This window comes from Falco punctatus, assembly GCF_963210335.1.
Source record: "Falco punctatus genome assembly, chromosome: 4".
Lineage (NCBI taxonomy): Eukaryota > Metazoa > Chordata > Aves > Falconiformes > Falconidae > Falco > Falco punctatus.
In genome coordinates this window covers 11021201-11045582 of record NC_137583.1, presented here as the reverse complement: position 1 = coordinate 11045582, position 24382 = coordinate 11021201, and the positions used below count along the sequence as shown (strand labels likewise).

The following is a 24382-nucleotide window of genomic DNA, read 5'->3' as shown; positions in this document are numbered from 1 at the left end:
GGGAGTCAGAGCCACACCAAGCCAGCACAGGTCCTGGCTGGGAGAGCACCAATGGACAGAGGGGCCAACCCACCTTGGGGCCACGCATGCCCAGGGGTCCCATGTCCCCCTTCTCCCCCCGGGCTCCGGGGATCCCATCACGGCCAGGCTGGCCCTACAAGAGAGCACACAGCATGACAGGGGTCTGCTCCTGCTCCGCAGCGGGGTGGCAGCGGCACCGAGACGTGGCTCCTCACCGGCTCGCCAGGCTCTCCTGATGCTCCGACCTCTCCCTGGGGAAGGCAAAGGCATCGTTCAGGGAAGGCGAGGGGGCTGGTGCCCCCAGCACCCCCCAGCACCCCAAGCAGTTGGGGGTGCCTAGCTCCTTACTTTTTGCCCACCAGGGCCACGTGCCCCAGGAAAGCCTGTGGAGCCCTTCTCGCCTTTCTCGCCCCTCACCCCCTGCAAGCAGAAAACCAGATCAACACAGGGCAAGAGGAAGAGCTCTGGCCATGGCATGGCCACGGCATGGCCACAGCACAGCCATGGTGACCTCCGAGGCTGATTGCAGCAGTTCCTCTTGCTGGGGTGCCAAGCACCATGCCCGGGTGCCCAGAAGCACCAGCACATGGGGCACAGGGATGCCATCATGCCCTGGTCCCTCTGTCCATTGCCCTGTCAACAGCCCTCTGTAGTTCCCAACCCAGCAGCCCCCAGCCCCGCGCAAGCCCCCAAGCCCTGTACCTTCTCTCCGGGCATGCCTTGCTCCCCCTTGTCCCCCTTGTCCCCTTCTGTGCCCTTCAGGCCACGCTCTCCCTGCAAAGAGGGAAATGCAGGGAGGGGTCAGGGGACCAGGAGATGCTCAGATACACATCAGGGTGGGGAGGACAGACCTCCCTGGGGTAGGGACACAGGGGTCTGTAGGTGGCTGAAGGAGGGGGACAACATGCACTGTGAGGGAGGGTCCTTCAGCGGCAAGAAGACCTACACCCCAGCTCTTCTGGCAAGCAGAGGTGGGGGGAAGGCTGTCCTGTGCCACTCGGGCGGGAGAGGGGGTACGTGATGAAAGCTGGGAGCTTTCCCAGCACAAGGCTGGGAGCTGCCATGTACCATGGGCAGGGCGGGCAGGGCCTTGGGGAGGGGATGTACAGGAGAGTCCCTGCCCATCAGGACAAGAGAGACGATGCAGAGAAGGGCAGGAAGGATGGGGACAGCTCTTACCGGCTCCCCCTTGCTGCCTCGGGCTCCAGCGAGCCCCTCCACCACCACAGTATCGCCCTGTACACCCAAAGAAGAGAGGTGGGGGTGAGCGGGGAGGTCAGCACTACTGCGCTCTTCCTCCTGCTGCCCCCGGCCTTGGGACTCACCTTGTCTCCTTTGGGCCCTGGGGCCCCAATGTCACCCTGTGAGGAAAGAGAGATGGTGAGACGATGCAAGGATGCACGGTGGGGAGCAGGCAGCACCTCCCTGTGGACCCCAATCTCTGGGGATGCATCATTTGCTCACCCCCAGCTCACCAGCCCCTAGAGTCCCTTACCTTGTCTCCACGCTCCCCCCGGTTCCCAGGCAAGCCCTGCAGGAGAGAAGAAGGGGGGAGGGGGTCAGGGAGGGTCCTGGACAGGGGTGCAGCTGGGGAGTGGGGTATTTACCGCCGGCCCTCGATCCCCTTCTGGTCCTGGGCGCCCGTCTTCACCCTGCGAGAAGAAAGGGATGTGAGAAGGGAGTCTAGGATGGGGGCACCCCCAGCATCACCCCACCCCAGGGACAGGCACAGTTCTGGCTCGCCATCCCCTCAAGGCTGGCACCGTGGGAATTCCCATCCCTGGTGGCGGGGACATGGGGGGCTGCGGTGGGAACACAGAGGGGCCATGGCAGTACCTACCCGTGGCCCTGGGTCTCCACGCTCGCCTCTGGCTCCTGGCAGCCCGGCCCCCGGCGCACCCTGCCAGGGGGAAGACAAGAGCTCATCCTTGTCCTTGCTGCCCACTGCTCCTCCCAGCCGTGCCACGTCCCCCCCCATGCCAGGGGACACCCCACAGTCCCCACCACCTCTCTGTGTGCCTGACGCAGAGCAGGCTCCCGTGTGCCACCATCCAGAGTGGGCTCAGCATCCCCTGTGGGGTGGCTGAAGCAGGGACACCCCACGAGAGGAGCAGCCCCACACCCCTCATGCTGTAGGGCTGCCCCCTATCTTACCTTGTCACCCTTCAGGCCAGAAGCCCCTTGTATGCCCTAAAAGAAAAGATGGGGTGAGCGAGTCACAGAAGGCGACGCCAGGTGCCCTGCGAAGCATTTCTGGGGCTCCCACAGCGGCCCCCATGCCAGACCCCCCCAGCAACCCCCAGCCCCAGGGGCCAGGAGGGTGCAGGGTGAGTCCCCGTCACCCTGCCCGAGCTGGTGGGGAGCCAGGGCAGAGCCTGTACCCCTGGGGATGCTGCGGCACTGGAGCCCCCTACTTACTGCTGGCCCTGGGGGCCCCGCGGGTCCCGGTGGCCCGGGGGTGCCGTCTCTCCCGGGAAAGCCGATCAAACCCTGGGCAGGGAAACACCGGTGAGTGAGCAAGGACTGTGCCTGGGAGGCAGCGGGGTTTGCAGGGACCCCACTGACACTGCCCAAGGGTCCAGGGTCACCAGGACCACTGAGGCCAGGTGCTGGCTGTAGCTCCTACCCTTTCTCCTGGGGGACCCGGCAGGCCAGGCTGCCCATTGTCCCCTCTCAGGCCTGGCTGTCCCGGTGTCCCAGCAATGCCTGCTAAGCCTGGGGGTCCTGGTAGTCCTGGCAAACCGGTGTCACCCTGGAGCAGGGATGAAAATTATGAAAACAGCCCCTCAGGAGCGTGCCTCTCCCTCATCCAGCCAAGGCAGGGCAGCACCCCAGCATTGGGGATGTGGTGAGAGCCAGGGTGACGTGGCGACAGGGGTTACCTTCAAACCTGGAGGCCCATCCTGTCCTGGCGGCCCCTGCACACCAACACCTGGCGATCCCTGTGTGGTGGCAGAGAGCACGTGGCACATCCCCTGGCTGGTGGGCACAGCAGTGCCAGGGCACCATGCCACCAGGGGCAGCCCCCCAGGGCTGGGGAGTGTCTTTGGGGGCAGGGGACACACACCTTCTCCCCTTTGGCTCCAGAGGATCCCTTGGCTCCCTATGAAGACATGAAGCCATGAGGAAGGGCTAGGTGGTAGGTGACAAGGGTACAGGTCCCACTCCCTCGCAGCATCCACTGCCCCCAGCATCCACCCCCTGGCCCCCCATACGCCTCCTACTCACGTCTTCCCCAGGATCTCCTGGCTCCCCGAATCGTCCTGGCTCCCCCTGGCAGGGGTGAAACAAGCAAAAAGCTGGGGTATGTGATGGTGCACAGGGGCAGCAGCTGCAGCCAGTTCCCCCCCACGTTGTGGCCAGGCAGCCAGGGAGCCCAGGGACCTCATGGCACCCTCCTTGCTGCCTCCCGGGGCAGCGCTCACCTTCTCACCCTTGGGGCCCGGCAAGCCTCGGTCGCCCTTGGAGCCCTGCTTGGGGAGAGCAGCGTTAGGGGAGGGGGAGGCCACAGGGCTGGCTCGCCCCCCAGAAGGCAGGGGGTGGTGGTAGGGGGATGAGGTTAATAGAGGGGATGAGGTTAAGGGGGTAACTCACGGGTTCTCCCAGCAGCACACCCTCCAGCAGCGCCGGCTCGCCCTGCAGTGACACATGGGTGTTCAGGCAAGCCCGCAATGGGTGCCAGCACCCTGTGGACCCCTGCCCACGCCACGCAGGGGTGGGGGTCCCCCCTGCCTTGCTCCCTGACTCCTTACCTTCTCGCCTTTGGCGCCAGGAGGGCCGGCGATGGCCTGGGGCACAAAGGAGAGAGAGGGCAGGTGAGTAGGGCTGCGTGGGGATGCTCCCCCTCGTCCCAGCCCAGGAACACCCAGGGAAGCTCCCAGCTGCTGTGGAAGCAGCTCTGCACTCACCTGCCCTGGCACGCCGGCATCCCCTGGCTCTCCCTTGGGACCCACAGGGCCTGAAGGTCCCGGCACGCCCTGGCACAAGCAGCACAGCCCTCAGCCTCAGCTGCAGGCACCCCAGGCTAAGCCCCACGGGGCTCACATTGGGATGGGACGGGGTGAGCAGCAACATACCATCTTCCCAGGCATCCCTGCCTCACCATCCTTCCCTGGCACGCCATCCCTGCCCGGCACACCTGGCTTCCCGCTCTCCCCCTGAGGGCAATAAGAGTGGGGCTGGGGTACAGGGGTCCTGTAACACCCCCAGGCAACCCCAAGTGTCCACACTGATGGCAGCCAGGCAGGGGCAGGGAACAACACACTCACCACTTGTCCTGGCAGCCCAGGAACACCCGGTGGGCCCTGCAAGGGAGACAAGCAGAAATCAAGTGGCAGCCCAGGCACCAGGAATGGCCAAGGGGCAGGTTGGGGGAGAGATGTCTGCAAATACCTACCACTGGGCCCGGGGGACCAGGGGGGCCAGGCAGTCCCATGCTGCCCTGGGGACCAGGCAAGCCCTGCAATGGAAACAGTCACATTAGAGGGGATGGCATGCTGCCCTGGCACAGCCAGGACCTCGGCTGCCACCGCAGGAAGGTGCAGCGGCTGTGGGTGGGAGCTGGATGGTTTTGGGGGGGCAGACAAGTGCCGGCAGGGATGGCAGGAGTGCTCGCTCACCCGGATGCCAGAGCCAGGTTCCCCCGGATCGCCCTGTGAAGACAGTGCCTGCATCAGCCCCACCATCCCAACCCACCAGCCACCATGGTCGCAGCCACATCCCCGTGCCTGCCACGGGGCTGTTCCCCAGGGCTGGCTGGATCCATGAGGGTGGCCAGTCCAAAATGTTCCTCTGTCCAGCCCAGAATGTCTTGAAATGCCCCCGTCCCTCCAGCCCCCAAATCTGGCAAGGCCCTGCTTTCCTCTGCCCGGTCCGACATGGCGATGCCAATGCCGATGCCAATGCCATACCTTGGTCCCAGCTGGGCCCTGGCTCCCCGGTGGGCCAGTGCTTCCCTGCAGGGAACAAGGGGACATTATGTTGGAGTGGTGCTTGCTGGTGGCATAGGACAGGGAGGGGACAGTGGGGTAGCATGGTCCCAGCACTGCCACCCTACCCCTGCTCCCTGGGGACACACACCTCCCCAAGCTGATATCCCACTTGCATGGCACTCCCCTGCACGTGGCATGGGGTGGCTGCTTACCGGAGGTCCTGGGGGTCCTGGGTCTCCCTGGTTGCCCTGAAGGGAGGAAGAGATGGGGTCACTGCAGGGATGGGTTTTCCCTGGTAGGTGCATGGGGTGTCCCCTGGGAGAGGAGACCCAGACACTGCACCCATGCTGAGTGAGGACAAGCCTGGCCAGCTCCTGGCAAGATGCCTGGGGCCAAGCACCCACCCAGGCAGCAGGGTGGCCCCTACAGCTTCACCCAGCACCTGCCGTCAGGAGCCCCCAGCTGCATGCTGAGGCGGGGGGGGTACAGTGACACAGAGGGGACACAGACACCTACCGGGCGTCCCAGCACGCCGGGGAAGCCTGGCAAGCCCTGCAAAGAAATGTCAGAGCTGGCAGGTGAGTGGGAGCCCACTACCCCCAAGCAGCCCTGCCTGCCCCCCAAGGATGCTCCCCATTCCCAGCAAGCGGTACCCAGCCAGGGGGTACTTATGGTGGGGGTGAGAGGTGGGAAGCCCCCTAAAGCCCTGTGGGCCCGGCATGAGTGGGGGAAGAAGGTAAATGAGATGTGAATGTTCCCACTAGTACTGGTGGTGGCTGGTGTGGGACCACAAGACCTTCCCCCTGTCCCATCCCACATCCCCCCCACCATGTCCCCACTCACCGGCTTCCCCTCGGGGCCAGCCAGCCCTCTCTCACCCAGGAGACCCTGGAGCAAGAGATGCAGACGGGGTCAGTGCCAGGCAGGGGTCCAGGGTCAGCAAGGGGTGGGGGGACATTGCGGTACTCACCGGGGCACCATCCCTGCCCTTCTCGCCGGGCTCCCCTCGCTCGCCTCGTGGGCCACCCTCACCCTGCAGAGGGGACAGGTGCAGGGTTGTGGAACAGGCAGGGACCTTTCTGTCCCCACCCAGGGCCTGCTGACACTCAAAGAGGGGTGCCCCCAGTGGTGTCCCTGCCCAGGGCTTCACTCCATGGGGCTGCCCTGTTGGCAGCAGGAGACTTAAAACCACAGACCTTATCTCCTTTGGGTCCGCGCTCACCCTCGGCTCCTGGCTCTCCCTGTGTCACAGAGAAGACAGATGCCATCAGCCCCCGCTGCCCCTCTGGGGATGTTTGCCCCACCACAGCCCTCAGTCCCTGCCCAGCTCATCATTTGTCCCAGCCTGGTTGGCTTGGTCGCCCCATTCCCTTCTGCCTGACCACGCACCTTCGCTCCCTTGGGTCCGGTGGGGCCACGCTCACCCGGTAAACCCATCAGGCTGCCCTCCACCACGTCTGCCTGCGGGCAGGGCACTGTCAGGGCCAGCACCCAGGGGATCCCAGTAAGGTCCCCCCAGGGGCACAGCCCTCCCCAGGCCCCTGTGCCAGGGGTCTGGACGTGGCCATCCATCCCCAGAGGTGCAGGCTCGCACCCCTTGGGGATGGTCCCCAGCAGCCGCCATCACCTACCTTGGGCCCTGGGGGCCCTGGGGGGCCAGGCAAGCCTTCCCTGCCCTAGAAGGGGGAGAAAAATAGGCTGAGCATCAAACTGGGCAGAGTTATCCTGCTATGGCCAATCCTGGCCCCTATAGGGCATCCTCCTGCCCCCAGGAGAGCCCCCCATCCCCCCAGGAGGTGCACAGCATTTGGGGGACAGAGGGGACTGTGTCCCCATTCTGGCTCACCTGCTCGCCCCGGTCACCCTTTTCGCCCCGGTCGCCCTGGGAAAACAATGTGGTAGCCATCACGGGGCTGTCCCCAAGCCCCGGCACCAGGTCCCACAGCCCTTGCCCCACTCACCTTCTCTCCGGGCCGCCCGGCCTCCCCCAGCTCCCCAGCCCGGCCCGGCACCCCAGGGATGCCTGGCTTGCCAGGCTCCCCCGGCTGCCCGGGTGGCCCCTCAGGACCCCGCTCGCCCACGGCCCGGCCCGTGGGGCCCTGGGGGCCAGGGGCACCGGGGTCCCCCTTGTCACCTTTGGGTCCTCGCTCACCGGGGAAGCCTAAGGAGCCCTGCAAAACATAACACCGTGCTGCCAGAGCCAGCCATGCGCCGGGGGTCAGTCCTCCTGGAGCATCCCAGGGTTGAGCCGGCTGTATGGCCCCCCCAACCAGACTGGGTAGTGGGGCAGCATGTTGGGGCATGGCATTGAGCCTGGCTCCACTCACCTCTCGACCTGGAGGCCCCCTCTCTCCCGGCTCCCCCCGGCTGCCCTTCTGGCCCCGCAGCCGCTCCGACACCGGCAGAAATGAGTCCGAGCTCCCATCGTAGGCACCTGTGAGCTCCTTCAGGGATGAAATCTGGGAGGGAGGAAAAGTCATGGGGTCAGTGCAACCCAGATGTGGCAGCACCCCATGGCCCCAACAACTCATCCTGGGTGGTCTTCTACCACCTCCCACATCCCCCCTCCTGCTGCCACGTGGGCAGGAACAGCCCCCAGCATGACAGCCATGGACTACATACCTTGATGCCAAGTGCTTCCAGGCTACGTTCAATGTTCTGCAATAAAAAGATATTAAAAACAAAGTGAGTGTTGGCCTGTGCCCATCATAGGGGCTGTGGAGGGTCCTCCATTCCCCAGGCAGAGCTGACATCCCAGCCCAGCAGGTCGAGATGCACTCACCACTGCAGCCCCAGGGTCTCCACGTGCTCCAGGGTTGCCAGGTCGCCCCTAGGTTTGCAGAGAAAAAGGGAATGAAAAGATGTACAGAGGTGCAGTACACGAGGAGAGCAGTAGGTTTGAGAGTTAACGCTGCAGGTGCTGCCCGGGCAGGCTGTGGTTGCCACCACCCTGGGGTGCTTGCAGCTTGTCAGGCTCAGTGCTGGGTACTCACTGGCTCCCCTCGCAGTCCAGGCTCCCCCGGGTCCCCCTGAAACACAGCAAAGATGCCAAGGTGGCACAGGGTCCCCCAGACCTTTGCCTTGCAAGGAAGGCTCAGGGGCATGAGCACACCTACCTTCGGTCCAGCCACCCCGCGGAGCCCTGGCAAGCCCTGGAAGATGTAGAGGGGACACAATGGCACCCAGAACCCACGGACACAGGGCAATGCCCCAAGGGAGCTGTGGGCAGGGGTCTTGCCTGCCCCACAGCAGCCCATACTCCAGGGTCTGGTGCTGGGTGGCACTGTGGGCTCAAGGACTACATACCTGGCCTGGGGGGCCGACCTGGCCTGGGATGCCGGGGAGGCCGGGGGGGCCAAGGGGGCCTGGCAGACCTCTGTCCCCCTGCTCGCCCTTGGCGCCACTGTGGCCCTGCCGAGAAAGCAGTGTCATCCCCAGGACCTGGGTGCCCAGGTCTGTCCCAGGTGGGGGCACGTACCCAGCACCCCCATCACCACCTCCTCTGTGGGGAGGTACTCACCTCTCTGCCAGGAGGTCCTGTGTCACCTTTGTCTCCCTAACCAGGTGGGAAAAGAGTTAGAGGGATGCTGCCCCATCCGCACGCCCCAAAATAATGCTCCTGGACCCAGGCAGGGAGGAGCCACCAGGCATGTGGGGACCACGCAGAGACCACCCAGGGCTTGGCTCCTTACCTTTCTCCCATCCTCTCCCGGCATCCCGTCTTCTCCCTGGGGACACAGGCTGCCAGTCATTGTCTGGGTCAACCACCCCAGCACAGGCACCACATGGGACAGGGACTGGCACCGGGTGTACAGCTCAGAGCATGGGAGCTCCCCCTCTCGCCTTTATGTTGTACTGGGATCACTGGCCCTCAGGACCCCAGGTGAGCCCCAAAGCCAAGCCCCGCTCCCCCTACTCACGTTCTTGCCGCTGATGCCGGGTTTGCCGTCATCGCCAGGTTTGCCCTGGGAGGAAGAAGAGGCAGTGAGAGAGACCCCCAGCTCTCCCCCCGGCCCCAGCAGCCAGGGGTCCCTGGGCACCCATCATGGCCCCAGGGTGCAGGGAAGGGGGAGCTGGGCACAGGGCAAGCCCCGGTAGGCAGACCCAGCTGGGACCGACTGCAGGGGCACAGAGCAGGGTGTGTCCCCAGGGCGGCTGGTACTTACGGGGATGCCGGGTGGTCCCAGGGGACCCACGGGGCCAGGCAGTCCCTGTTCCCCACGCAGCCCAGGCAGCCCCTGCGAGGAAAAGAGACAGGAGAAGCACAGGGCAGCAGGGCACCCACCATCCCCAGCCAGCTCTGGGAGGAGGGAGCATGGCTGGAACGGTGGCACCCTGCTGGGGACAGGAGACAGTCCCACTGCGCTGCCCCAGACCAAGGAGCATGGGACAGGACATCTGTCCCTTGCAAGGGCGATGGCCCCAGCGGGAGCACAACCCAAACTCGCCCTCTCTGCAGGTACTTACGTCCCGGCCGGGGTCCCCCTGCTTCCCCGGGTCCCCCTGCAGACAAGGAGGAGGTGAGGGCAGGGACACCCCCACCTCGCCAAAGGCCCCCTACGAGCATCCCCAGCCTGGAGCAGAGAGTGTCCGGGGGGGGTGGGGGGGGTGGCTCCTCCTGTCCCATTGCCCCTCTGTCCCACAGCCCGCCACCCACAGTGCCCGGGGGCAGCCGTGCCCCCTACCCTGGACCACGCTCACCCGCAGCCCAGCAGGGCCTGGGGGTCCAAGTTTGCCTTCCAGCCCGTTGCGGCCATCCAGCCCTGGTGGGCCACGGTCCCCCTGTAAGACAGCAGGGCAGGAGGGCTGAAGCCATGGGGCAGGACAGGGGTGCCATGGGGCAGCTTCCAGCCCCCAGCCCCCTCACCTTCTCTCCTGGCAGGCCTCGGTCCCCGGGGTCACCCTGCAGGGTGGGAACAGGAGTAAGCATTGTCCGCCCCGAACGGGAGCTGAGGAGGGCACGGACCCCCCGACTCAGACCCCCGTGGGGATGGGGCACTCACCCGTGCACCGGGGGGGCCACGAGGACCCTCCACACCCTGCAAGAGAGACACACACTTAGCAGTGGGGCATGGAGGGAAAGGAGGGGATCCTGGGTGCTCACCAGGACCCCCAGCTCTCCCGCAGAACATCACCCGTCTTGCTGTCCCACTGCCTCCCGCACCGAAGCCCCAGCACTTACCCTCTCTCCAGGCAGGCCAGGGGAGCCGGCATCGCCCCGAGCACCCTTTGCACCATCCTCACCAGGGTCCCCAGGGTCCCCCTGCCAGGGAAGGGCACGGCAGTTAGAGGACACTGCCCCGCCGCCCGCGCAAACGCCTGTGCCAGAGCCCATGCTGAGCACCTCTGCTTATGCTGTGTGGTTTAAGGGCGGGATAATAGCAAAGGTCTCAAAATACAGGCGCGGGCTGAAAAATAGAGGTTGCTGGGCTCGATGCAGCTCCCGGGTGGCCAGATATTGGTTTCAGAAGAAATGCAATGAGCAGTGCTGCTGAGCCAGGAGCCAGCTGAGCCACGGCTGGGGACCATGATTCCATCCAGCACAGAGCACAGCCCATGGCCAAAGCTGCCCTGAACTTGAGCTGGCTTATAAAAGCAGAACACCTAGAGCGTGGGGTACTGCCGTGGGATCCCTGTGGGGCTGAGGAGCCATAAGCATGCTGGCTCCTTCGAGGAACTCAGCCCTACAGGGCCCTCCTGCCCTGGCCCCCTCCTCCCAGCACTGGGCAGGAGCATCAGCCTATGTTGCCCCATATCCCACATGCCTCTCAGCTGTGGTGCATCAGCTCCGCATGGCAGGGGCTGTTTTGGGCAGGGAGGGCTTGGTGCACCAGGATCCCAGTGCACAGGCAGAGCCCAGCGGGGACAGCACAGGGCACCCCACCACCAGCATTGCCGGGGACCCACTTGTTACCTTCTCACCCTTCTCCCCTACTCCACCGAGCCCCACATCAACCTGTGGGGCAGAGAGAGGTATCAGAGCACATGGGGGCAGGCACCAGCCCCTGGGCAGGGAGAGGGGTGGGGGGAGGGCTTACAGTTCGTCCTGGGGGTCCGGCAGGCCCCTGAAAGAAGGGCAAGGGAAGCAGGTTAAGGGGAGCTGGTGTGGCTCCAGGGAGGGCAGGGCTGGCTCTGGGATGGGGACCAGGCACACGGCCCTGCGTCACTCACCGGCTCCCCACGGTCACCTTTGCTCCCTGGTGCTCCAGGGCTGCCCTGCAGCAAAGAAGGATAGGGTGAGGGGAGGAGGGAATGGGGGTCCCATGGGATGGGAGGTCCTGTGGGGTGGAGGGTACCCCTGGAAAAGGGTAAAAGGGTGGGTGTGGGGCAATGAGGTGCGTGGGGTGGTGGGTGCCCACAGGGTGGTGGGCACACACAAAGCGGTACTCACATTCCTGCCTTCGGGACCTGGGTCCCCTGAGTCCCCCTTCTCCCCTGGGGGGCCGCGGTAGCCAGGGAGGCCCTGGGTGGAGGGCAGAGGAGGGCGTGCGTTAGCGGGAGCCACCTGGCAGCCACTGGGCATCTCGCCTGCCCCGGGGTGCCCGCCAGCCTCGCACTTACCCGGGGGCCCCTGTCTCCAGGTTTGCCAGGCAGACCCGCTTCACCCTGTAGGGAGAGAGGGGGTGAGCGGGGGGCAGTGGGGAGGGGGGCAGTGGTCCTGGGGGGTCCTCACTTACCGGGGTGCCTTCATCACCCTTCTCTCCACGCTCTCCCTGCAGCACAGGTCAGTGGGCACCAGCCAGGAGGAGAAAAGCACAAGTCACCAGCATCCCCCTGCTCCCCGCCATCCCCCACCTCCTCAAGGCCACGGTGCCCCACAGCCCCCTGTCCCACTGCCCCCTTGACCCACGCTACCTCCTTGCCACGCAGCCCGGTCTGCCCTGGGGCGCCCGCTCGGCCCGGCTCACCCTTCTCTCCTGGCTCCCCTGGATCGCCCTGGGCAGGGAAAAAAGGGCAATGGGTTAAGACAGCGTGGGGGGAGTGTGGGGACTGCCAAGGGGAGAAGGGGCTCAGCATGGCACCCTCCACTCCCTGGAGCAGCATCGTGGCACAGCCTGCAGGGATTGCACCCCCAGAGCCCAGTGGGTGGATGGATGGACGGACAGATGGATGGAGGGGCAATGCCTCCTGCAGCGACGTTACCTTTGGGCCGCTCCTGCCCGTGAGGCCAACGATACCCTGGTTGTTGGAGAGGGAGAGCACGTGTCACCAGGGACTGGGGTGGCCCTGTGCCCGGGGAGTGACTGGGGCCGTGAACCAGTGCCTCTGTGGGCAGAGCCCAGCCAGCCCCAGCCCCTGGGGTGCACCCAGACTCACCCGATCACCCTGCTCGCCTTTGGGGCCAGCCGGCCCTGGGATGCTCAGGCCAGGGGCACCCTAGACATGAAGGGATGCAGCTTGGAGCAACAGCGTAGGCACCGTGAGCCCAGGGTGTCTGTGCTGTGCCCCCTGTGCCCCCTGTCCCAGGCAGTACTCACACGGGCGCCTTTATCTCCTGCCTCGCCCTTCGGGCCAGGAGGTCCTTCTGGTCCTGGGAAGCCTCTGTCACCCTGGAGCAGATGAAATAGCACCGTCAGCCCCCTCAAACCACCCCCTTTCCTCCCACTACAGCTGCAGACAGCCAGGCTGAGGGACCAGCATGGGCATCCCCTCGTGTTGATGGCCAGCTGTGCAAACCCCCTCCCCAGCCCCCAGCCATGCCCAGGGAGCACCAGCACAGGGCTGGGGGGCACAGCTGGGGCAGGGTTACCTTCTCTCCTCCAACACCGGCCACACTGGGAGCCTGGGGGAGAAGCAGAGGGGACCATGCTGGGCACTGCCCACTGATCCCTGTCTCAGAGCTGGGACAGGCAGAGGGGGACCTGCCAGGCAGCATCACTTACCGGCTTGCCAGGTGGTCCTGGATCGCCCTGCAGAGAGACAGGTGTCATTGCCAGCCCTTTCCCCAACAGCCCCTTGCCACCCTGCTAGGGCCCCGCTTTGCCCTCACCTTCTCCCCCCGGGGGCCGGCTGGTCCTGGACCTCCCTGTGGCGAAAGAAGAGACCTCAGGGGGCTGGTGGTGCCTGGGGATGCGCACCCAGGGCATGGCAGCCCCCCCACTCCCAGGGTGCTGGGTCTTCATCACCACAGCTGCTACCCCAACTCACCTCTCTGCCAGATGGCCCTGGGCGCCCTGGGGCTCCTGTCTCACCCTAGAGGAGGGGAGGAAGAGGAAGGTGTCAGGGGCATCCTCCCACCCCATGGCAGGGCAGCTGCTGCAGGGCAGGACAGGCATCACCCCGGTGTGGCTGCAGCCCCCTCAGCCCACCTACCTTCTCTCCCTCGGGGCCTGGCACGCCGCGGTCCCCCTGCAGAACAAAGCAGAGGAGGGTTTCAGGGAGCCTTCCTCCCGCCACGCCACACTGCCCCCACCCCACGCACCGCCTCAGAGCCCTCCGGGCCCAGCCCCGAATCCCATCCAAGATCACTGGGGTCTGACAGCAACCCCCAGGCACAGCCAGCGCTGTAATTGTGATTAGAGACCATACCTCAGAGGCAGACTCCTTAAAAACTGAATGAAAGTAACAAGCAGTGGGTGGTAATAGAATGGAGTGTCTTCTGCATATTTACAATTGATTAGGCTTTTTTATTTGAGGGTCAGTGCAGCCTTTACCAGGGCCACAGGAACATCAGGACCCGCCGATGCTGCCAAATGGCACAGTCTCACTCCGGCACTGTCTCACCTTCTCACCCGTCTCTCCCAGCTCACCCGGCGCCCCACGGTCTCCCTGGCACAGGAGGAATATGGGGTCAGGGGCAGCAGGACCTGCAGGGAATGGCGCAGGTCCTGGCACAGAACCCGCTGAAGGCAAGGCGAGAGCACCCCTTCAGTCCCCGCACCACTCACCTTCCTGCCCTGCTCCCCTGGTGGTCCCCGAGGGCCCTGCAAAGGAAGATGGAGAAGATGTCACCTCCAGCGTGGCAGGGTCAATGCCCAGGCTGTCTGGAGCAGGAGTCCTCCAGGGTGCCGTCTGGGCTCGGCTCGCTGGTGAGGCCAGCTCTAGCCCGCCTTACCTTCTCTCGGGAAACTCACCCGGTCTCCTGGGTCCCCAGGGCGGCCAGGTGGCCCTGGGAAACCTTCTTTGCCATCACCCTAGGGATTAGGAAAGGCAACAGCCATGCCCGTGAGATGGGGATTGGCACCCCCACTGGAGAGCAGTGTGGGGTCCAAACCCCAGGACAGAGCATCTCCACCATCCTCTTACCTTCTCTCCCTTCAGGCCAGGGGACCCAGCAGGTCCCCGGGGCCCAGGGTCCCCAGGCAGGCCCTGCAAGAGAGCACAGCTTAGCCCCTGGTGATGCAGCTCAGCCCCAGGGATACATGGCTGCCATGGCCCTGCTCCCCTCTGCCATCCCTGCTGGCCTGGGGGCCCAACTCACCGGAGGGCCGGGTTCCCCTCGAGGCGCTGCCCCATCCACAAGTCCAGGGGGGCCCTGCAGAGACAGGCATCAGCTCCTGCGTGATAGCCCCAGGGAGCTCAGTCCTTCCCAGCACCCTGGAGGGGCTGCAGAGCCCTCAGGGACCTCCATCCAGGAGGGCAGAACCAGGGAAATGCAGAGCCACTCACCCTTTCTCCTCGGTCACCCTTCTCCCCCTGCAAGGGCAAAAAAAGCAAGTAAGGGCAGGTTTGGGCTCTTCCTATGCCCCCGTGAACAGGCGGGGAACATGCTGAACAGAGCCCATCATCAGTGGTATCGGGGTACATGCAAGCCACGCGTCTCTCCCCACACTGCCCAGCACCAGCTCATGCATATGTAAGTGTGCGTGGGCACAGCTGGTGGGGGCACAGCCCACGAGTGAGACCAGGAGGAGTGCACGGGGGAGCAGCTTCAGGTTGCTGGCTGTTCCTCCATCCATCTGTCCACACGTCCCCCCAGCTGTCCCCACACAGCACCTGCAGGGGATGTACCTTCACAAACTCTCCCGGAGGTCCTGGTGGCCCCATGGGTCCAAGCAGACCGGGGGGACCTGGATCACCAAAGGGCCCCTGTGGGCCAGGGCTCCCAGGGGGGCCAGGGCTGCCCTAGAGGACAGAGATGCTCTGTTAAGCTGGGGCTGCAGCACGGCCTGGCAGTGCTGGCAGAGATCCTTTGGCATCACCACCCACACACCTACCGGTGTGCCCGGCTCCCCTTTCTGGCCTGGCAGCCCCTGTGCTCCATCCACAATCACCCTGGGCTCTCCCTGCGCAAGGAGGTAGAGGAAAATCAGTGTCCCCATGTGCCCTGTTGTGTGCCCCGTGCAGGATGGGGGCCAGAGTGCCACAAGGCCAGGAGCCCATCAGGTAGATGGGGAGACTCCGAGGTCACCCAGACACCAAGGCCCAGGAGATGCCAGGGGCTGAGGTATGCCCATCAGGGTCCCCGCTGCTCCCCAGGGACCCCCACAGGGCAGCCCCACGCCCATCACCTACCGGCTCGCCTTTGTTCCCCTTCGGGCCAGAAAGCCCCATTGGCCCCCGTGCCCCCTGGGAAGGAAAGCTAAGAGTGAGGAGGGGGTGTGTACAGGGAGCAGGGCTGGGGAGGGCTGGGGCCATACTCACAGGATCCCCTCGGGGGCCAGGGATGCCCTGGGTACCCTGGAAAACAACAGCTCAGGATGTGAGTGTGTATCCCTGCCAGCCAAGGGAGTGAGGATGGGATGGGATGGGATGGGATGGGATGGGATGGGATGGGGCTCCAGCCAAAGCAGGGATTGACAGTCCCTGCCCAGTACACTTGGCCTGGGACACACACACAGGGGACAGCAGTGACCTTGCCAGCTACAGAGCCACACCGGCACAGGGAAAGGGTAGGCTCCGGGAGCAGCAAAACCAAGGAACGTCCCCACTCACCGGCTGCCCAGGTGATCCAGGGTTCCCAGGGCGGCCAGGGCTTCCCGGTGTCCCATCAGCTCCGGGGAACCCCTGCAGGAGGGAAGAGCGTCATACCAGCACCTGGTGGACCCCGGCACTGCCAGACCCCCGCAGTGCCGGTCCCAGCACTGGGAGCCCAGAACAGCCCCATGGCAGAGCCGGGTCCCAGGGTGCCTTTCCCCTGTGTGCTGAGCCGGAGTGTGAGGGAGCAGTGTGGGGATGGACCAGGGGTCTCCAAGGGGATCCCTCCTCCAGCCTGGACGAGAAGGAGAAGGGAGGGACGAGAGGCAGAGAGAGACCCTGTGGGGCCAGGTCACTATGCCTGGGGATCCTGGGGTGCCTGGGTGAGGGAGTTGGAGTTACTTACCCTGTCCCCCTTCTTGCCCGGCCGCTCGACGCTCTCTCCCGGCAGACCCTGTGGCCCCCGGGGTCCTGGAGGGCCAGGCAGCCCGTGGCGGCCCTGGAAGGACAGCAGAGAGGACAGGCGGGTGGTGGCTAAGGGATGGTCCCATCCATCCCTGTAGCAAGGGCTGGATAGGTCCCTGCACCGCACCCACCTGCCGGCAGGACAAGGGAACCCAGGGACCTTGTTGCTGCCCCCCACCAGGGAACTGCCCCCACTTCCCCCCCCATCAGGGTATTACCGGCTCGCCAGGGGGGCCTGGTGGCCCCGTGCGTCCTTGTGGTCCCTGCAGAGACAAAGTCAGCGGTGAGCATCCCCCGCAGGCTAGCATCAGCAGGGTTTGGGGAAGGCAGCCCCCACCCCGTGCCACCAGCTGGGGGGGGATGCCAAAGCACTCACTGCCTCGCCGCGATCTCCCTTCTCGCCCTGCAAGGAGACAGAGGGAAGGGGTTAGGGCTGCACCCCCATGCTCGGCTCCCTACTGCGCTGCTGCCATCAACAAGCTGGGGGGACCCTGATCTATGCTGAGCCCCTGTGCTGCAGCACGGCATGGCGCAGCACGGCACGGCATGGCGCAGCACGGCACGGCGTGGCGATGCTCACCTTGGGGCACTGCACCGCACAGGGCTTCGGCTGGGGCTCCGGCTGGCAAGACAAGAGAAGCCCATATGAACCCAGGAGCAGGAGAAGCTCCTGACCCCCATGAGGCTGCTCCCCCTCATGCCCCCTGGGGCACCCTGGCCCCTTACCCTGGTGGAGATGATGGTGCAGAGGTCGTCGGTGAGCTCTCCCTCCAGCTCTGCCAGGGCACCACCATCACTGTAGATGTAGCGCGGGTCCTCACCAGTGACCATGCGCCGGAGCTGCTCTCGGTCTGACCCCTCCAAGCCCACCGCCAGCACCCGGACTCCTGAACCAAGAGCACCCTCAGCACCCCGCAGAACTCCCTGCACACCCTGTTGGGACTCTATCCATCCTCACCACCAGCCTTGACGTCCCTGGCCGCAGCAATGGCATCGTCCCCAGAAGGGCCATCAGCCAGGACCACCAGCACCGCTGGCACACTGGACCGGCGCCCTGCACCCGGGCTCAGCAGGTAGGTCCTGGCAAAGGTGATGGCTGCCCCTAGGGAGGGAGAAGGAGGAAGAGAACAGTCAGCAGGATCCTACCGACCACTACCCTGGCTCCCAGTGCCGCACCTCACCGATGGCATTGCCGCTGGGCTCCTCGTAGCGCATGGTGCGGATCTGCTCCAGCACAGCGGGCAGGTCACTGGAGCGGTTGAGGAGCAGCCAGGGCAGGCTGCGGTAGCTGTACGTGGCCAGAGCCACCTGCAAGGGTGCAGGGGAGCAGTGGGTACCACTGCCTGCCCGCACACCCAGGCCCCCTGCCCATGCAGCAGCCCCCTACCTGGGTGCCCTCAGGGCCCAGGCGCCCCAGGGCAGACACCGTGTTGGAGAGGAGGGTGCGCACAGCATCGGCACCGGAGGAGCTGTCACGGGTGCCGTGCACCAGGAAGACAATGTCACCACGGGCATCCCTGCAAACTACAGGCAGGGAAGGGGTGAAGCTGCCACCAGAGCAGAGATAAGCCCAGTCCATCCCTGTAGTGACCCCACCATACCTGTGCGCTCGGTGACAGATGTCTCGGCGCCCGGCGCGCTCCCCAGGAGCGGGCGAAGGGTGAAGGTGTAGCGCTGGCCCAGGCGCAGCCCGGAAACCTGCTGGGAGCTGGCAGCACCAGACAGCGTCTGCCCTGTCTCCCCACCAGCTGCCACCCAGGGGACAGAGTCAGGGGGGACACCGAGACCCTGCAGGGATGCTGCCCCCTATCCCGGGGCCACCCACCCGTCGCACCTGTGGGGGGGCTCCAGGAAAGGACGTAGCCAGAGGCGCCAGGAATTGGGGTCCAGGTGAGCGTCACTGAGTCCCTCTGTACCTCTGTCACCCGCAGGTTGGTGACATGGCCCCGGGCAGCTGCCAAGGAAGAGGAAAGGGTGTCCTGGCCCCATGGGACAGCCACCACCCCCCTCCCAGCTCCCCACCCACCACCCTCCCCAACCTAAGGCTGGGGCAGCCCGGTCCCTGGATGCCCCTCTGGGCTCCAGCCCCACATCAGGGGTCCAGCGTCCCCTTAGCTCCTTACCCGTGACAGCAGTGATGGTGGCTGGCTCGCTCTCCCGGCCACTGGCCAGGCTGGTGATGCTGATGTGGTAGCGCCGGCCTGGCTCCAGCCCGCCCAGGTCGTAGGAGCTGGTGGTGGCCGGGAGCTGCTGGCTGCGCTGGGGCCCCCCTGTGCAGGGGGGGAGAGAGAGGTGAGGGGGTGTGACGCGGGGGCTGCGGGGGAGGCAGGGGTGCCAGCCGGCCACACGTACCCTCAGCCAGGCGCCAGACAAGGCGGTACCCGGCGCTGCCGGCCACTGGCACCCAGGCCAGGCGCAGGCGGTGCTCCGAGGCCTCCGTCACCTGGAAGCTGCTGACAGGGGGCAGTGGGGCTGCCTCCGCTGCGGGGCAGTGACAGGCATTAGGGACAGGGTGCCTGGTGCCACCCTGGATGCTGCCCCCCACCCCAGCACTCACGGGTGGTGACGATGATGGAGACAGGGTTTCCCTCACGGTTGCCTACGAGCGCTGTCACCTTCACAGTGTAGGAGACACCTCCCTCCAGGTCAGGGATGTCAAAAGAGCTGATGTGGCCGGGAACCCGCCGGCTGGTCTCCGAGCCCCCTGCCAATGACCGCAGTGTCAGACCCCCACCCTGCTGCCCTCGCAGCCCACCCCTGATGCTGTCCCACAGTACCGTCCCTGCGGCTCCACACCACGCGGTAGGCAGTGGCTCCTGGCACACCAACCCAGGTGACACGGGCAACATTGCTCCTGGATGCCTGCACCTCCAGTTGAGACACTGTCCCCACCTGCTCAGGTGCTGTGACACCAAGAGGACCCCTGTCACCTGGGCTCACAGCAAATGGCACCAGCCAGCACTGACAGGTGGGGGGACACCTCACCTATCCGCCCCGTGGCAGTGACAGGGTTGCCCTCACGGCCATCCACAATAGCTGTGACACCAACGGTGTAGACAATGCCAGCACGCAGCCCCTCGATGGTGAAAGTGGTGGGGTCAGCAGGGAGAAAGCGGGATTGATCCAGACCTAGGAGAAATGGCCAGGATGGGAAGGGCTCCAGCACCTCTACTGCAGCACCCCACGGTCCTCATGCTCACCGTCACTGCCTCGCCACGTCAGCAGGTAGCCGCTGGCACCTGGTAGCCCTCGCCAGGTGACCCGCAGCTGGCTGGGACCGGCCTCCATCACACGCAGCTCCGAGATGCTGCCCACAGCTGGGTATTCTGCACCACCCCACGGCACCATGGCGTCACCTTGGGGTGCCCAGGGGGGGCCCTCGGCCACCCTGGCACCTTGAGCGCTTGCAGGGGGATAGGTGGCAAATGCATGCCGGGGGAGAAAACACAGTACCGGGACTCACAGCACCAAACCCTGATGTGGACTTACTGAGGCGGACGGTGAGCGTGGCGGCGCTGCCCTCACGGCTGCCCACCAGTGCTGAGACACGCACCAGGTAGGCGATGCCCTCCTGGAGGTCACCCAGCTCCAGCCCTGTCTGGCTGCCTGGGACACGCTTTGTCCTCTCCGTGCCATCTGCCGGGAGCAGGGCAGCCACAGGACCCTCAGCGCCAGCCAGCCAGGGTCCCTTGGGTGCTGTCCCCGCCCCTGTCCACAGACTCACCCTGGCTGTTGCGCACAACCACTTTGTACTCCGTGGCACCAGGAACACCAGTCCAGCCCAGTCGCACCCACCTGCCCGACTCCTCAACCAGCCGCAGGTCCGACACGGCACCCACAGGTGCCTCCACACCTGCAAGGGGACACGGTGAGTCACAGCTGGAGCTGCACAGCCCAGACAGCACATCTCCCATCCTCACCCTCGGCAGTGACCAGAGACCAGGAGGGGCTCACAACCAAAGGGGTCCCCAGGCTGAGCAATGCCACGTGAGATGTTCCTCCATCCCAGTGGCTTGGGAGGGTGGGGGACAACCCATGGACCCACAGTAGTCACTCACCTGTCTGGAAGGTGGTGACGGGGGTGGCCACCTCACCACCATCATAGAGGGTGTAGAGGGTGATGCGGTACTCAGTGCCTGGCTGCAGCCCCGTCAGCTGGTAGGTGTTGGTGCTGCTGGGGAGGGACACCGTCCTGGGGGGCTCCAGTCCTATGGGGAGGGGAAGGTCACTGCTGGCTGCTGGCATGGGGGGTCCGCAAGGGTGACTGGGCACCCTGATCCCACCTGTGGCTCTCTTCCACTCCAGGCGGTAGCCACGGGCATCACGGGCACTGGTCCAGAGCACCTGGATGGACGTGGGGCCCAGGATGTTGGTCCGCAGTGTCTGCTCTGTGCCCACTTCTGCAAGAGGGATCCCGTGGGCCAGGCTATCCTGTGACACTCTGCCACCAGCCACCCACCATAGCATGTCCCCATCCCCCGCACATGGCAGGGTAGGGAGCATCACCATGGTGTGGGGGCACAGGGGATGGTTGCCACCCCATCCCATGGTAATGGCAGCGTAAGTAAAGCCAGAGGCAGGATGGCACCACCCGTACCCGTCACCTACCCGTCCTCTGCCGCACAGTGGCTGTGGGCCCCTCCAGCTGCCCAAAAAGTGGGGCCACCGTCACCACGTAGTCAGTGTTGGGCTGCAGCCCCCCCAGCGCGTGTGACGTCCGCCCAGAATCCAGGTCCACCCTATGCCTGTCCTGCCCTGTGAGAGCCGGCACAGCAGTCCCATGGGGGGTCCAGGCAATGGGTGCCACCACCCCCACATCTCTCCTCCCTGGTGCCACCAGAAGGGCCACAAGCTCTGGGACAGGCACCTACCTGTGAGGGTTGCCCAGGAGAGCCGGTAGCCGGTGGCACCGCCAACGGGCTGCCAGGCCAGCAGCATGCTCTGTGCCGAGATGTTGTGGACAGCCAAGTGCTGCATGCCCACCAGGCGCCCTGTGGGCAAGAGGTGCCTGTCGCATCCCCTACATGACAGCGGAGCAGGAGGCAGGAGGAAGCACCTTCACCTGCAAACCCACCTGCTCCAGGAGTAAGAAGCCCCCTTGCCCCTGCTCACGGATGCTGAACTGCACTGAAGTCACCGAGTGCAGCCCACACCCACACAGCTCCTTCAGAGCACCCCAGCTCCAGCAAACTGGAGCTCAAACACCTTCCTCTTAATGCCTTAAATACTTTCTGTGGGTTAAGGCTGCCTGGGGCAGCTGAAGGAATTGGTTTGCCAAAATTTGAGGCTTGCAAAGGTGTTGCCCTGGGGCCTCACCCCCGCTCCTGCCCAGCGATGCTTTCCACCACACTTTCCCGGTGGAAACCGCACTTTCCTCCTGAAGAGTGCAGTGCTTCAATTTATAAAAACCAAAACCCCGCATTTTTTCAGTTGACATTTTTACATCACGTGGGGAAAGCTCTGGTGGAAACATTCCCAGACGGCTGCGAAGGAGCTTGAGAGTGCACAGTACTGTGTTCCCCCTGGGACCACACAGCATCACCCTGTAGTCATGCTTGCCTGCATCCCTGTTGGGATCTTCCAGGCAGCAATGGGCCAGGCAGCCCCCTCCCCATATGGCATCGTGACTGCAGGGGCATCCCTGTGCTGGGAACCTGTCTGCATCCCTGGCTGGGCCCAGGGCAAGGCACGGTGCTTACGTGTCCGGGCAGTGAGCGTGGCGGGGACGGTGGGCTGCTGTGCATAGCGGGGTCGGAGCATTACCACATACTCAGTGTCGGGGCGCAGGTTGCTGAGCGTGGCTGACTGTGCGCTGGCTCCCAGGCTCTTCTCCTCACCTTGGGCTGCTCCTGGAGGGGAGGCGGGGGGGTGCAGGTGGGCACAGGGGCACAGCATGCACCAGGCCTGGCAGGGAAGGGGTGTCTGTGGGACGGCACCCTGCCCCAGGGATGCCAGGCCGTGCCAGGGGTGGGGAGCATGGGGAGAGGCTGGGATGTCGGCCAGGATGAGGGCACCCACCGGAGTGCCCGGGGCCAAGGAGGGGCTGCCAGGTGTGTAGCTCCAGCCCAGCGCATGGCTGGGACGGGGGTCTGCCGCCTGCCCCCCATGCGCAGCAATCGTGGGGGCACACATATACCCATGCTCTGAGCTCCAGGCTGGGGCACACACCAGGCCCCCAGGCATTGTGCACACCCAAGCACATGCCCCAAGCCTTGCACACCAAAGCCTCTGGGTGTAGGAACACACACGCCACCTCCACACCTCTGCACGCACGGGTGCCCCACAGCCCGTACACAAGTGCTGGCCGCTGTGGTGAAGGCAGGCATGCACCCCCTGCATCAACGCCTACGCACGCACACCCTCTGCCATGTCCTGCCCGGCCCACCGAGCTGTGTGCACTGTCCCCTCACAGGGACCGTGCCCTCACCTTGCACAGCGTAGCTGAGGCCGTAGCCCTGGGGCGGCTCAGGGCCAGGCTGCCAGGCTACACGCAGGAAGGTTGGTCCGGTCTCCACCACACGGAAATCCAGCACGGAGCCAGCACGGCTCTCTAGGGGCACACAGAGCCACGGATGAGCCCCTAGTCCCATGTGCCGCAGACCCCCGACACCTGCCCGTGTCCCTGTGGGCATGGACACTCACGGGTACGTGCTCGGCTGGATACTGACTCGCCGATGCTGTTGGCGTACTGGGCAGTGACAGTGACCAGGTACTCCGTCCCCATGCGCAGCCCCCGCAGCACAGTGCTCGTCTCCCGTGGTCCCAGTCTCACCTGGGCAGGGACTGTGTTATCCCCTCACCATCCCCAGGACACACATGGAGCCACCGGGGATCTCCGGGGACTCTGAGCAGGCAGGTGGGAGCACTCACCTCCTGCCTCTCCGCCACAACGGGCTGCCCCAGCCCCGTCAGCGGCACACGCTGAACCCGGTAGCCTGTGACGGGGCCGCTGGCTGCCGTCCAGCGGATCTGCAGCTGGTCGAGGCCCCGCTCCAGGATCTCCAGGTTGGAGGGACCAGTGTGGCTCGGCCCATCTGCAGGGGAGCGCAGGGGCCATAGTCTCCAGGGTGCATCGGGCAGTGGGGAGAGCTTGCCAGGGTGGCACAGCCACGTGCCCCGTGGGACAGGATGGCCAGGAGGGCATTTTGGGGAGGATGGGTGCTAAGGGTGCAACCAGGGTGAGCACAGCCTGGCAGCCAGCACTGCTGGCAGCTGCACCCCACAGGGAGGAGGATGGGGGCTCATACCCAGCATGCGCAGGGTCCCCCCAGCGCTTGTGCACACCCTGCGTGTCATCAGTGGCACCAGCGTCCCCAGCAGCTTGAAGTCACCGACGTAGAAGAAGAAGGCTTCAGTGGGTGTTGAGGCCACACGGATAAGCTCCTTGTGGTCGGCGTTCTTGACCCCTAGCAGGGATGGAGATGATGGGTCAGGGCAGGGACCCTGAAGCCGGCGGGAAACCCCCTTGCCTAGCTCTGAAGCCTTGCTCACCCACGGCAAAGACCTTGATGCCCTGGCTCTTCAGCTTTGCTGCTGGCCCCTCAGCATCATCCTGGGATTTGCCATCTGTGATGAGGATGCAGATCTGCGGGGCCAAGACAGAGCCATGAGACCCAGACCAGGGCCTGCGGACTCACCACATCACACTCTGGGTGCCCCTAGGGCCACTGCCCTGCATGTACCTGCGGGACCCCGGGACGGAGCTGCGAGGGGCCAAAGAAGTTGTCAGCGATGTAACGGAAGCCAGCGCCAGTCCGTGTGTTGCCACCCTTGTAGCTGAGCTGCTGGATGGCCCTCCGGACGCTTGTGCCATCGGTGTGCTGGGAGAAGGGGAACTCCACCCTGGGGGGTGTGCGGGGCTGTGTCACCTCCCAGCCCTGCTGCCCGCTGCCCTGCATGCCCTCTCCCCGGGGCTCACCGCGGCTCATCACTGTACTGCACCACGGCGAAGCGCACCGCCTTCTCACCCACCACCTGCACGAAGGGCCCCACCAGGTCGTCCATGAAGGTGCGGATGGCGCGGAAGTTGTTCCTGCCGATGCTGGATGAGCCGTCCACCAGGAAGGCGATGTCGGCCTCCAGCACATCCTCGCACACTGCTGCGGGGC

General features: G+C 65.2%; 1 protein-coding gene across 14 annotated transcripts in view; it reads right to left on the bottom strand.

Moving 5' to 3' along the window:
* COL7A1 (collagen type VII alpha 1 chain) overlaps nucleotides 1-24382 on the bottom strand; it is a 33176-nt gene that overhangs the window by 5329 nt on the left and 3465 nt on the right. For 13 of the 14 annotated variants that reach the window (XR_013927768.1, XR_013927769.1, XR_013927770.1 and 10 more), the window contains exons 3-106: nucleotides 24193-24373; nucleotides 23957-24116; nucleotides 23766-23859; nucleotides 23522-23680; nucleotides 23145-23308; nucleotides 22917-23046; nucleotides 22702-22824; nucleotides 21974-22123; nucleotides 21146-21265; nucleotides 20883-21029; nucleotides 20558-20674; nucleotides 20333-20482; nucleotides 19999-20127; nucleotides 19764-19910; nucleotides 19475-19600; nucleotides 19260-19403; nucleotides 19052-19177; nucleotides 18832-18978; nucleotides 18627-18755; nucleotides 18398-18544; nucleotides 18109-18228; nucleotides 17876-18022; nucleotides 17662-17798; nucleotides 17456-17582; nucleotides 17233-17376; nucleotides 17001-17161; nucleotides 16855-16896; nucleotides 16651-16677; nucleotides 16493-16537; nucleotides 16216-16308; nucleotides 15828-15899; nucleotides 15537-15572; nucleotides 15408-15461; nucleotides 15110-15178; nucleotides 14904-15017; nucleotides 14562-14588; nucleotides 14374-14427; nucleotides 14199-14261; nucleotides 14027-14086; nucleotides 13841-13876; nucleotides 13677-13721; nucleotides 13266-13301; nucleotides 13101-13145; nucleotides 12943-12978; nucleotides 12836-12862; nucleotides 12703-12735; nucleotides 12431-12502; nucleotides 12270-12329; nucleotides 12096-12131; nucleotides 11808-11888; nucleotides 11630-11665; nucleotides 11514-11558; nucleotides 11344-11415; nucleotides 11124-11168; nucleotides 10991-11017; nucleotides 10867-10908; nucleotides 10135-10215; nucleotides 9956-9991; nucleotides 9820-9855; nucleotides 9654-9734; nucleotides 9420-9455; nucleotides 9119-9190; nucleotides 8873-8917; nucleotides 8645-8680; nucleotides 8473-8508; nucleotides 8259-8363; nucleotides 8069-8104; nucleotides 7946-7981; nucleotides 7735-7782; nucleotides 7575-7610; nucleotides 7280-7411; nucleotides 6914-7123; nucleotides 6799-6834; nucleotides 6584-6628; nucleotides 6342-6413; nucleotides 6149-6193; nucleotides 5923-5985; nucleotides 5796-5840; nucleotides 5469-5504; nucleotides 5165-5200; nucleotides 4932-4976; nucleotides 4641-4673; nucleotides 4418-4480; nucleotides 4290-4325; nucleotides 4098-4178; nucleotides 3930-3998; nucleotides 3774-3809; nucleotides 3616-3657; nucleotides 3447-3491; nucleotides 3250-3294; nucleotides 3089-3124; nucleotides 2904-2963; nucleotides 2648-2773; nucleotides 2440-2511; nucleotides 2176-2211; nucleotides 1862-1921; nucleotides 1629-1673; nucleotides 1517-1552; nucleotides 1347-1382; nucleotides 1201-1257; nucleotides 724-795; nucleotides 370-441; nucleotides 237-272; nucleotides 74-154 (exon numbers count right to left, since the gene is read on the bottom strand). Coding sequence is in view for 10 of the 14 variants with exons in the window: in XM_080385285.1 (XP_080241411.1) it covers nucleotides 74-154; nucleotides 237-272; nucleotides 370-441; nucleotides 724-795; nucleotides 1201-1257; nucleotides 1347-1382; nucleotides 1517-1552; nucleotides 1629-1673; nucleotides 1862-1921; nucleotides 2176-2211; nucleotides 2440-2511; nucleotides 2648-2773; nucleotides 2904-2963; nucleotides 3089-3124; nucleotides 3250-3294; nucleotides 3447-3491; nucleotides 3616-3657; nucleotides 3774-3809; nucleotides 3930-3998; nucleotides 4098-4178; nucleotides 4290-4325; nucleotides 4418-4480; nucleotides 4641-4673; nucleotides 4932-4976; nucleotides 5165-5200; nucleotides 5469-5504; nucleotides 5796-5840; nucleotides 5923-5985; nucleotides 6149-6193; nucleotides 6342-6413; nucleotides 6584-6628; nucleotides 6799-6834; nucleotides 6914-7123; nucleotides 7280-7411; nucleotides 7575-7610; nucleotides 7735-7782; nucleotides 7946-7981; nucleotides 8069-8104; nucleotides 8259-8363; nucleotides 8473-8508; nucleotides 8645-8680; nucleotides 8873-8917; nucleotides 9119-9190; nucleotides 9420-9455; nucleotides 9654-9734; nucleotides 9820-9855; nucleotides 9956-9991; nucleotides 10135-10215; nucleotides 10867-10908; nucleotides 10991-11017; nucleotides 11124-11168; nucleotides 11344-11415; nucleotides 11514-11558; nucleotides 11630-11665; nucleotides 11808-11888; nucleotides 12096-12131; nucleotides 12270-12329; nucleotides 12431-12502; nucleotides 12703-12735; nucleotides 12836-12862; nucleotides 12943-12978; nucleotides 13101-13145; nucleotides 13266-13301; nucleotides 13677-13721; nucleotides 13841-13876; nucleotides 14027-14086; nucleotides 14199-14261; nucleotides 14374-14427; nucleotides 14562-14588; nucleotides 14904-15017; nucleotides 15110-15178; nucleotides 15408-15461; nucleotides 15537-15572; nucleotides 15828-15899; nucleotides 16216-16308; nucleotides 16493-16537; nucleotides 16651-16677; nucleotides 16855-16896; nucleotides 17001-17161; nucleotides 17233-17376; nucleotides 17456-17582; nucleotides 17662-17798; nucleotides 17876-18022; nucleotides 18109-18228; nucleotides 18398-18544; nucleotides 18627-18755; nucleotides 18832-18978; nucleotides 19052-19177; nucleotides 19260-19403; nucleotides 19475-19600; nucleotides 19764-19910; nucleotides 19999-20127; nucleotides 20333-20482; nucleotides 20558-20674; nucleotides 20883-21029; nucleotides 21146-21265; nucleotides 21974-22123; nucleotides 22702-22824; nucleotides 22917-23046; nucleotides 23145-23308; nucleotides 23522-23680; nucleotides 23766-23859; nucleotides 23957-24116; nucleotides 24193-24373 (7916 nt within the window). In the remaining 4 variants the exon portion in view is untranslated. The remainder of the gene's footprint in view (nucleotides 1-73; nucleotides 155-236; nucleotides 273-369; nucleotides 442-723; nucleotides 796-1200; nucleotides 1258-1346; nucleotides 1383-1516; nucleotides 1553-1628; nucleotides 1674-1861; nucleotides 1922-2175; nucleotides 2212-2439; nucleotides 2512-2647; nucleotides 2774-2903; nucleotides 2964-3088; nucleotides 3125-3249; nucleotides 3295-3446; nucleotides 3492-3615; nucleotides 3658-3773; nucleotides 3810-3929; nucleotides 3999-4097; nucleotides 4179-4289; nucleotides 4326-4417; nucleotides 4481-4640; nucleotides 4674-4931; nucleotides 4977-5164; nucleotides 5201-5468; nucleotides 5505-5795; nucleotides 5841-5922; nucleotides 5986-6148; nucleotides 6194-6341; nucleotides 6414-6583; nucleotides 6629-6798; nucleotides 6835-6913; nucleotides 7124-7279; nucleotides 7412-7574; nucleotides 7611-7734; nucleotides 7783-7945; nucleotides 7982-8068; nucleotides 8105-8258; nucleotides 8364-8472; nucleotides 8509-8644; nucleotides 8681-8872; nucleotides 8918-9118; nucleotides 9191-9419; nucleotides 9456-9653; nucleotides 9735-9819; nucleotides 9856-9955; nucleotides 9992-10134; nucleotides 10216-10866; nucleotides 10909-10990; nucleotides 11018-11123; nucleotides 11169-11343; nucleotides 11416-11513; nucleotides 11559-11629; nucleotides 11666-11807; nucleotides 11889-12095; nucleotides 12132-12269; nucleotides 12330-12430; nucleotides 12503-12702; nucleotides 12736-12835; nucleotides 12863-12942; nucleotides 12979-13100; nucleotides 13146-13265; nucleotides 13302-13676; nucleotides 13722-13840; nucleotides 13877-14026; nucleotides 14087-14198; nucleotides 14262-14373; nucleotides 14428-14561; nucleotides 14589-14903; nucleotides 15018-15109; nucleotides 15179-15407; nucleotides 15462-15536; nucleotides 15573-15827; nucleotides 15900-16215; nucleotides 16309-16492; nucleotides 16538-16650; nucleotides 16678-16854; nucleotides 16897-17000; nucleotides 17162-17232; nucleotides 17377-17455; nucleotides 17583-17661; nucleotides 17799-17875; nucleotides 18023-18108; nucleotides 18229-18397; nucleotides 18545-18626; nucleotides 18756-18831; nucleotides 18979-19051; nucleotides 19178-19259; nucleotides 19404-19474; nucleotides 19601-19763; nucleotides 19911-19998; nucleotides 20128-20332; nucleotides 20483-20557; nucleotides 20675-20882; nucleotides 21030-21145; nucleotides 21266-21973; nucleotides 22124-22701; nucleotides 22825-22916; nucleotides 23047-23144; nucleotides 23309-23521; nucleotides 23681-23765; nucleotides 23860-23956; nucleotides 24117-24192; nucleotides 24374-24382) is intronic. The other variant, XM_080385287.1, reaches the window with a different exon arrangement.